General features: G+C 45.0%; 1 protein-coding gene across 1 annotated transcript; it reads left to right on the top strand.

Moving 5' to 3' along the window:
• Nucleotides 1-5,857: 5,857 nt before the first annotated feature.
• On the top strand, nt 5,858-10,180 carry LOC135152194 (uncharacterized). The gene is made up of 5 exons (XM_064092030.1): nt 5,858-6,129; nt 6,253-6,794; nt 6,927-7,777; nt 7,892-8,264; nt 8,373-10,180. Exons 1-5 carry the CDS (start codon nt 5,858-5,860, stop codon nt 10,178-10,180), a joined length of 3,846 nt encoding a protein of 1,281 aa, XP_063948100.1.
• The last annotated feature ends 450 nt before the right edge of the window (nt 10,181-10,630 follow it).

The following is a 10,630-nucleotide window of genomic DNA, read 5'->3' as shown; positions in this document are numbered from 1 at the left end:
CTATCAACTTGGTGGACCAATCTTTCCTATTCGAGTTGACCGTCTTTTCTAAGATTTGCTTAATTTGCCGGTTCGAAACCTCTACTTGGCCACTAGTTTGAGGATGATAAGGGGTAGCAAGCCTATGAGTGATGGAGTACTTCTTAAGAAGTGACTCGAATTGACGGTTTTTAAAATGCGTCCCTTGATCACTAATGATAGCCCTAGGTGTTCCAAATCGAGAAAAGATATTCTCTTTAAGGAATCGAAGGACAACTTTGTTGTCATTGGACCGGGTCGGGATAGCTTCTACCCACTTGGAAACGTAATCAACCGCGAGAAGGATGTAAAGATGGCCAAACGAACTAGGAAATGGGTCCATGAAATCTATGCCCCATACATCAAAGAGCTCTATAACAAGGATTGGGCTCATAGGCATCATGTTCCTCCTAGTGATTCTTCCTAGATGTTGACACCTACTACAAGCGGAACAATACTCGGCGGCATCCTTAAACAAACTAGGCCAATAAAAACCGCATTGGAGGATTTTAGCGGCGGTCTTTTTCGCACTAAAATGACCTCCATATGCTTGATCGTGACAAAACGAGAGGATACTATGAAACTCACTATTTGGGACACACCTCCTAATGATTTGGTCGGGACAATGCTTAAAGAGATACGGGTCGTCCCAAAAGAAATGTTTCACTTGAGAAAAGAACTTGGCTTTATCATTTTTGGACCATGTCGAGGGAATGTCACCGGTTGCTAAGTAATTGACTATGTCGGCGAACCAAGGGAGAGTGGAAATTGAAAGAAGGTGTTCGTCAGGAAATGACTCGCTTAAGGGCAAGTCGTTAGTGGATTCAACCACTAATCGAGAGAGGTGATCGTCAATGACATTCTCACAACCTTTCTTATCCCTAATCTCTAAGTCAAACTCTTGGAGTAACAATACCCATCTAATCAAACGGGCTTTTGAGTCTTTTTAGAGAAAAGGTACTTAAGAGCGGCATGGTCGGTGTAAACAATGATTTTGGACCCGATAAGATAAGAGCAAAATTTTTCTAAGGCAAAGACTACGGCTAGAAGCTCCTTCTCGGTGGTAGAGTAATTGAGTTGGGCATCGTTTAAAGTCTTACTAGCGTAGTAAATGACATGAGGCCTCTTATCTATTCGTTGTCCTAAAACCGCTCCTATCGCATAATCGGATGCGTCATACATAAGCTCAAAAGGTTGACTCCAATCGGGAGACTTCATGATCGGGGCTGAAGTCAATTCTCTTTTAAGGTCTTCGAAAGAATGAACACACTCGCTTGTGAACTCGAATTTGACATCCTTAGCTAGAAGGTTGGTCAAAGGTCGGGCCTTTTTGCTAAAATCTTGGATGAATCTACGATAAAATCCCGCATGTCCAAGGAAAGAACGAATTTCCTTAACGGACTTGGGAGGTGGGAGATTAGCTATTAGGTCGACCTTAGCCTTGTCTACTTCGATACCTTTTTCAGAAATTTTGTGTCCTAAAACGATTCCCTCCTTAACCATGAAATGACATTTCTCCCAATTTAACACTAGATCCGTTTCCTCACATCTTTTCAAAACAAAGTCTAGATTGTTAAGGCATTGGTGAAAAGATGGTCCAAAGATGGAAAAATCATCTATGAAGACTTCTAGAAAGTCACCTATCATTTCCGAGAAGATGCTAGTCATGCACCTTTGGAACGTGGACGGGCCCGTGGTTAGGCCGAAAGCTAGACGTCTATAAGCGAAAGTTCCAAAAGGGCAAGTGAAGGTGGTCTTTTCTTGGTCCTCGGGTGCGATTGGGATTTGAAAATATCCCGAGTAACCATCTAAGAAACAATAAAACGCATGACCCGCTAACCTCTCTAGCATTTGATCGATGAAAGGCAAAGGAAAATGATCTTTCCTAGTGACGGCATTGAGCTTCCTAAAGTCTATACACATTCTCCAACCGGATTGGGCACGGGTTGGAACTTGCTCATTGTTCTCATTGGTCACCAAAGTAATGCCCGACTTTTTAGGCACTACATGGACGGGACTCACCCACTTTCTATCGGAAATGGGATAAATGATCCCATTGTCTAAGCACTTAAGAATTTCTTTCTTAACTACCTCCATCATGGGAGGATTCAACCTCCTTTGAGGTTCTCTCACGGGCTTTGCATCTTCTACCAAATGAATCCTATGTTGGACAATCGCCGGGCTAATTCCTTTAATGTCCGAAATGCTCCACCCTATGGCTCCCTTATGCTTTCTAAGGATTCCTAAAAGTTCTTCCTCTTGTGACGTAGTCAAATTAGAGGCAATGATAACGGGATAAGACTCGTTAGGGCCTAGAAAAGCATACTTAAGAGTGTCGGGAAGAGGTTTGAGTTCTACTTCCGGCGGTTGTGACTCAACGGTTTTCTTAGGTAAAGGCAAATGCTCGGGTTCAACATCACGCTCTTGACTTGTTGTAGGAATGGTGGATTCTAACATTTGGTTGACCTCATGTGTGTAGTTGGAAACATCCCAATCCTCTCCAAAATGTTTTAAGCAAAATTCAAGGGCATCTTTGGGATTCATGAGATCTTGATCAACTATTTCATCAATTAGATTAACGTCAATAGGTTGATCATAGAAATCATCGGATTGTTTCCCTACATGAAAAATGTTGAGGTCGATTGTCATGTTGCCAAATGTTAGCTTCATTAAGCCATTCCTACAATTAATCAACGTGTTGGATGTAGCCAAAAAGGGTCGTCCTAGGATGATGGGAATTTGATTCTTTGGGTTCCTAACCGGCTCGGTCTCTAGGACGACAAAATCTACGGGAAACACAAAGTCACCTACTTTAATTAGCACATCCTCGATCATTCCCTTAGGAATTTTCACGGATCGGTCGGCTAATTGAAGTGTGACATTGGTTTGTCGGAGCTCCCCTAAACCTAAAGCTTGGTAGACAGAATATGGAAGGAGATTAACACTAGCCCCTAAATCAAGTAACGCCTTATCCACAAAAGTTTCTCCTATGACACATGAAATTGTAGGACAACTGGGATCCTTGTATTTCACGGGAATTTGGTTTGAGAGAATCGAACTAATGTGAGACGTAAGGAAAGCTTTCTTAGGGACATGGTTGGTTCTCTTATGGGTACATAACTCCTTAAGACACTTAGCATATGAGGGAATTTGTTGAATTGCATCTAAAAGGGGTATGTTGACCTTGACTTGCTTAAACACTTCCAAAATCTTCTCCATTTGAGCCGATTGCTTCGGTGAAATAAGTCTTTGTGGGTAAGGGACTCTCAGTTTATAGACTACTTCACTTTGCAACTCGGGTTCCGGGTTTGGGTCACTCGACTCCTCACGGGCTTTTGAACACTCGGGTTTGTCATGATTAATGGTAGTGCGGGGTGGACTTGGGTTAGAAGTCGAATCCCCTTTCTTACCGAGGTTCTCATCAACTTGGGTATCAACTTGTTTACCCGACCTAAGAGAAATGACCGAATGCACATTATCCGGGGGTCTTTGATTAAGTGGAAATTTTGGGTTCGGCTCCGGTTGACTAGGGAATTTGTTCTTTTCTCGTTCACACAACGTGCTCGCTAATTGACTCAATTGGGACTCTAACTTAGAGACGGCTTGCACATTAGAATGCAAAAGTTGCCTATCTTGGGTTAAAGTTTGCATGAAAGTTTGCTGGGATTGGGTCAAATTAGTTTGCGATTTCACTAAGGCCTCTATGCTCTTCTCTAAGGAATTGAGTCTCTTATCCGAATCATTAAAACCGGGAGGATTTAACGGGGCTTGACTCGGGTTTTGATAATTCGGAAAAGAATTGGGATTGGGCCTAGGAAAATTAGGTTGTGGAGCTTGAAAGTTTTGACCTTGGTTCCACGAGAAATTCGGGTGATTCTTCCACCCGGGGTTGTAAGTTGGTGCAAATGGGTCATTTCTAGGCTTAGGTTGAAACATCACGTTCACTTGCTCAAAATCTTGAGATTGTTGGATCTCGGGATGGGAAGCATTATATTTCGGGAACATAGGCAAAGATGAGGGGCCACTATGAGATTCTAAAGCCTCGAGTCTCTTATTAAGGGTAGCTAATTTGGTATCGGTTGCCACATTGTTTCCTATCGAATGCAAACCCCTAGAGCTAGATGCCTCGATCGATTTTTTAGGTTCCCTAGTAGACTCCCATAACATTGTTTTCTCGGCTATGATATGGGTCTGAAATTGGCCCTAAAAATTATTGGGTAATTTTGAGCCCGGGTCTGATTAAAGGCCAGAATATAAGGCCCGGATTCTGGGTCTATCACCCAAAATTCGTGGCTAGCAGATTGAGGTTATAAAAAGCCCGTTGGGCATTCATGTTTGAGAAACATGGGCTGCCCAAACTCAAGACACGAGCCCCCAGCCCGGTCAGGGCCCAGAACTCGAATCCTAGTCCTACTAGGAGTCTGACTGACGAGTCCAGGACTCCGAGAGTCCTACAAGAACTCTGAGTTTCGTGGATAACTAACTAGAGTCCTAGATAACCTCCAGCAGCTCAAGATAAGGATCAAGGATCAGTCCTATCCTATCTCTGACTCAAATACCTATTTCTACTAGGACTCTAACACCAGGGATCCTACTTCTGATCAGTCTCTAACCCTGAGACATCTATATAAAGGGCTCTACCCCTCCAAAATAGAACTACGTTTTTTGACTTGATTCTTCACCCCGCTGAAGATACGTAGGCACCTCGTGAGGACCCGTCTGAGTTCCGACTCGCGAGATCAGTCAAAAAGCACGAAGCTCACCCCTCGATTTTTGATCCATAACATTTGGCGCCGTCTGTGGGAAGAAGACAACAACCATGGTGTCCACCAGATTACGCTCAGAAATTCATGCACCTTCAAACGGAGACAACACCGCAACCCAGGATCCACCCTTGTCTCAGGTCACCGCTGGAACCTCAAATCCCGTCACCACCACACCACCAGTCACGTTGGCCCTTGCTAGCAGTGGCACAGCCACCGCTGCTCAAACCTCGATTCCTATGATTTTTGGCACGCTGCCCCCTATGACTAATGTTGTGGCCACAGCCACTGATCATGGGACTCATTACTCAACCGTTGTGACGACCACAAGAGGACCAACCGATGAGTATGTAGTTTATACGGACGACTCTTCTGAAGATTCGGAGAGGGACTATGATATTCCCCCACGAAGGAGGAGAGACGGAAACCAGAGCCGAAGCTCCCAGCACAACACCGGGCCGAATAACCCCGAGTCCCGTCGACCCACGGACCAGGAGTACGAAGCCAGGATTCGAGCTTATGAACAGGAGATAGCTCAGTTGAGAAGAGACAGGGCGGCACGCCAGACCAGGCAGCCACCACCCGAACCTCGGCAACGGACTGAAAACCCTCAGAACGCAGGTATGAATAGAATTCACTTGTTGGCTGCAGGTGATCCAGATAACCCGATCCCCCCATTCACCGAGGAGATCATGGCAGCAAGGATTTCTCGAAAGTTCAAGTTGCCCACAATTAAGGCGTATGATGGAACGGGTGACCCCGTGAATCATGTACGAACTTTCATGAATGCATTGCTGTTGCAACCAGTCACGGAGGCCATTAAGTGTCGAGCCTTCCCCCAAACTTTGAGTGGGATGGCACAACACTGGTATAGTCGACTACCCCCTAACTCTATATCCTCGTTTGGAGATTTGAGCCGAGCTTTCATAGGCCAGTTTATTGGAAGCAAGACCCACGCTAAGAGTTCAGCCTCGTTGATGAACCTTCATCAAGGCAGGAACGAATCCCTCAGAGACTATATGAATAGGTTCACTAAGGAGGCGCTCAAGGTCCCGGATTTAGACCAGAAAGTAGCCATGATTGCCCTACAGCAAGGAACCACGGATGATAATTTCCGCCGATCACTAGCCAAGAGGGCCCCTGAAAATATGAATGAGCTCCAGGAGAGGGCCGGGAAGTATATCAAGGCTGAGGAAAGCCTGAAGAAATCTCTGAATAACCAGGGACCGACCCCGAACCCAAAGAAACGTGGAAACGACACCGAGTACAACGCGGATAGTAAGTATTCAAAGACAGGGGATGGTGATAAGTCCCCCACCAAAAAGAAAGCAGGACCGAGGTTCACTGAGTATGCAAGGCTGAATGCCCCTAGGAGTCAGATCCTGATGGAAATTGAGAAAGATGAAAGTGTTCGATGGCCGAAGCCTATCAGGACTGACCCCGAAAAGAGAAACAAGGACTTGTACTGCAGGTTTCATAAGGATACAGGACATAAGACCGATGATTGCCGGCAGTTGAAGGATGAGATCGAGTTTTTGATCCGAAAAGGCAAGCTGTCCAAGTATACTAGGGATACGGACAAGAATCCCCGTGACAATGACAACCGTGGAAGAGACAACGATGATAGGAATAAGAGAAACCAGCCTAGAGGGCCTGTGATCAATGTAATCTCTGGAGGACCGACCGCAGCAGGCCTATCTAGTAACTCACGAAAAGCTTATGCTCGTGAAGTGATGTACATTGTTGGAGAGCCCCCGAAGAGGGCAAAAATTGAGTTTGCTTTAGCATTCGACAATTTAGATCTTGACAGAGTTAAATTTCCCCATGATGATCCTTTGGTAATCACCCCGGTGATTGGAAACTCTTCTGTAAAAAGGGTACTCGTTGACGGTGGAGCCTCAGTAGATATCTTATTTCATGATGCATATGAGAAGATGGGATATTCAGATTCGCAATTGACACCTTCAGATATGCCTATATACGGCTTTAATAACGTGGAGACAAAGATTGAAGGTATGATCCAACTACCCGTGACAATGGGCACCGAGCCTAGACAGGCCACATGTATGCTGAATTTTTTGGTCGTTAAGGCTTCATCAACCTACAATGCTATCCTTGGGAGGACTGGGATACATGCTTTTAAAGCAATCCCATCCACCTACCACTTGAAGATCAAATTCCCTACCAAGAATGGGGTGGGAGAAGAGATAGGAGATCAAAAAATGGCTAGAAGTTGTTATGTGGGGGCTCTGAAATCTGGAGGGACCGGGGGGCAAGTTCTCCCAATTGAGGACTTGGATGTCCGAGAGGAAGAGGAAAGGAGAGGAAAGCCAGCTGAGGACTTGGTTCCCTTCTCCCTATATCCAGATGAGCCCGAGAAGGTGACCTATGTAGGGGCGTCGCTCCCCGAGGATATGAAATCCGAATTTGTGAAATTCTTGAGGAACAACCGGGATGTGTTTGCTTGGACCGCAGCCGATATGCCAGGGATTGATCCCCTCTTTATGACACACACGCTTAACGTAAGCCCAGATAGAAAACCCGTGAAACAAAAGAAGAGAAGTTTTGCCCCTGAGAGGCAGGAAGCCATAAAACAGGAGGTCGATAAGCTTTTGGAAGCAGGTTTTATAGAGGAAATCCAATTCCCAGAATGGCTAGCTAACCCAGTCATGGTCAAGAAAGCTAATGGAAAGTGGAGGATGTGTGTAGACTTCACAGATTTGAATGATGCTTGTCCTAAGGACTGTTTTCCTCTCCCAAGAATAGATACTCTGATCGATGCTACAGCTGGGCACGAGATGTTGAGCTTTATGGATGGCTTTAGTGGATACAACCAGATCCGAATGAATAAGGACGACATTCCTAAGGTATCATTCATCACTGATTTTGGTATCTTTTGTTATTTGGTTATGGCGTTTGGTTTAAAGAATGCAGGAGCCACATATCAACGCCTGGCAAATAAGATGTTCAAACATCTGATTGGAAAAACCGTGGAGGTCTATGTTGATGATATGCTAGTGAAGAGCTTGAACAAAGCTGATCACCTTGAACACCTGAGAGAGGCTTTTGAAGTCCTGAGGACACATAAGATGATGTTGAATCCAACCAAGTGTGCCTTTGGAGTTGGGTCTGGAAAATTTTTGGGTCTGATGGTCTCAAAACGTGGAATTGAGGCCAACCCCGACAAGATAAAGGCCATCCTTGATATGGAGCCGCCTAAGTCTATAAAAGATGTTCAAAAGCTAACAGGAAGAATCGCGGCACTAGGACGTTTCATCTCGAAGTCCGGGGATAAGTGCTTGCCCTTCTTTAAGGCTTTGAAGAAAGTTAAAGATTTTGAATGGACAAGTGAGAGCCAAGAGGCCTTTGAGCAGTTGAAGAAGTATATGGCAGAGCCACCACTCTTATCAAAGCCCGTGGATGGAGAAACATTATATGTCTACTTGGCTGTCTCTGAGAAAGCACTGAGTGCGGTCTTGGTTCGTGAGGATCGAAAAATCCAGAAACCCGTCTACTATGTTAGTAAAATTTTGCATGGAGCGGAGCTCAACTATTCTGTGATTGAGAAGTTTGCCTTAGCCATGATTACAGCTTCAAGAAAGCTGAGGCCTTACTTCCAGGCTCACAAAATTGAAGTCTTGACAGACCAGCCCCTTAGGAACATAATGCATAGCCCGAAGGCTAGTGGGAGATTAATCAAATGGGCAGTAGAGCTTGGGGAATTTGAAATTCGATACAAACCACGGGTGGCAATCAAGGCTCAAGCTCTAGCTGACTTCCTCGTTGAATGCACCATCGACAACAAGGAAGTCGGGGGGCAGGAGAGTATTGTAGAGGAACCCAAAGAAGAGGAGAAACCTAAAGAGTATTGGTTACTATTTTTTGACGGAGCTTCAAAAACAAAAAATAGTGGGGCAGGGCTGGTGCTCCGAAGCCCGGATGGCTTCACGGTCGAGTACGCGATCAAGTTAGACTTTCCAACTACCAACAATGAAGCTGAGTATGAGGCCCTTATAGCTGGATTGGGATTGGCGAGAACCCTGAGGGTTAAAAACCTGAAAGTATGTGGGGACTCAAGACTTGTGGTGTCACAGGTTAATGGAGAATTTGAGGCACGAGAAGAAACAATGCTGAAATACTTAAGGATTGTGAAAGCCCAGATGACGCAATTTAAAGAATGTTTGGTAGAACATATACCTAGGGAAGAGAATACAAAGGCTGATGCCTTATCCCAGTTTGCATCCTCAGAGAATGAGGTGTGCTCGGGAAGTGTTTACTATCAGGTTTTGAAAACCCCAAGTATCAATGCCAAGCTGGTAGCCCCAATCGACACGGGGGCCACTTGGATCGATGAGGTCAAAACGTATCTCGAAACTGGACATCTACCACCTGATGCTGGGGAAGCACGAAAACTACATGTAAGAGCTTTAAAGTATGCACTCATTGAAGGGATTCTCTATAAGAAATCTTTTGTTATACCTTATTTGAAGTGTTTAAGGCCGGATGAGGCCCGGGAAGCCTTGAAAGAGGTCCATGAAGGAATCTGTGGCCAGCACCTAGGCGGGAGAGCCTTGGCTCACAAAATTACTCGCCTTGGGTTCTTTTGGCCACATATGCTGAAGGATGCGAAGGATTATGTTAAGAGATGCGATCGTTGTCAGAGATTTGCACCTGTTGTGCGCCAGCCCCCAGAGATGCTGACATCCATTAACTCCCCGATTCCCTTTGCTATGTGGGGGATGGACATCCTAGGGCCGTTTCCACTCGCCAGTGCTCAAAGGAAGTTTTTGATAGTGGCTATTGACTACTTTACCAAGTGGATTGAGGCCAAACCCCTGGCCAAGATAACCACCAAGCAAGTTGCTCAGTTCTTTTGGGAAAACGTCATATGCAGGTATGGCATACCCCGAGTCTTGGTTACTGACAATGGAGCTCAGTTCAACAATCCAGAGTTTGTGGGATACTGTAACGACTATAGCATTGAGCTACGATTCACTTCGGTTGCCCATCCTCAAGCCAATGGGCAAGCTGAAGTAGCCAACAGGATAATCCTTGATGGGCTAAAGAAAAGAGTCGAGAAAGCGCATGGGTCTTGGGCTGAAGAGATTCTCCCTATACTATGGGCATATCGAACAACCTGCAAGGTCTCCACAGGAGCAACCCCGTTCCAGTTAGCTTACGGGGCTGAAGCCGTAGTGCCACTTGAGATAACTCATACCTCTCCCAGGGTCCAGCAGTATGAGCCCGAAGCCAATGAGGAAGGAATGAGACTCGCACTCGACATGATCGATGAGGTCCGTGATGAGGCTAACGCCAGGATCGTTGAGAGTAGGGGTGAGCATTCGGTCGGTTCGGTCCAAAACCGGACCGAACCGAATAGACCGAGAACCGAAGTTTAGATTTTTTTCGGACCGAACCGGACCGAAGTTTTATAATGGACCGAACCGGACCGAACCGAATCCGAAGGAACCGAAATTATTTTAAAAATAAAAAAATATAATATTTTTTAACTAAAATTCATGATTTATTTTAAAATTTTCATATTAATTAATCACCCCCAATTCATTAAAGATACATATAATTAAATTTAAAAACTAGATATTATAATTATAACATATAAGATACATATATAATATAAATATAAATTAAAATTATATATATTTTGGACAATTCGGTCTATTCGGTCCGGACCGAAATAATTTTTTACGGACCGGACCGGACCGAACTTTATTTCGGTCTATTCGGTCCGGACCGAATGGACCGAACTTTCAGAAAATTAGGACCGAACCGAACCGAATTTACACGGTTCGGTCCGGTTTTTCGGTTCCGGTTCGGTTTTGCTCACCCCT

The sequence above is a fragment of the Daucus carota genome, chromosome 4 (genome assembly GCF_001625215.2).
Source record: "Daucus carota subsp. sativus chromosome 4, DH1 v3.0, whole genome shotgun sequence".
Lineage (NCBI taxonomy): Eukaryota > Viridiplantae > Streptophyta > Magnoliopsida > Apiales > Apiaceae > Daucus > Daucus carota.
The sequence above is the reverse complement of the archived record's forward strand: the minus strand, read 5'-3'. Positions and strand labels throughout refer to the sequence as shown.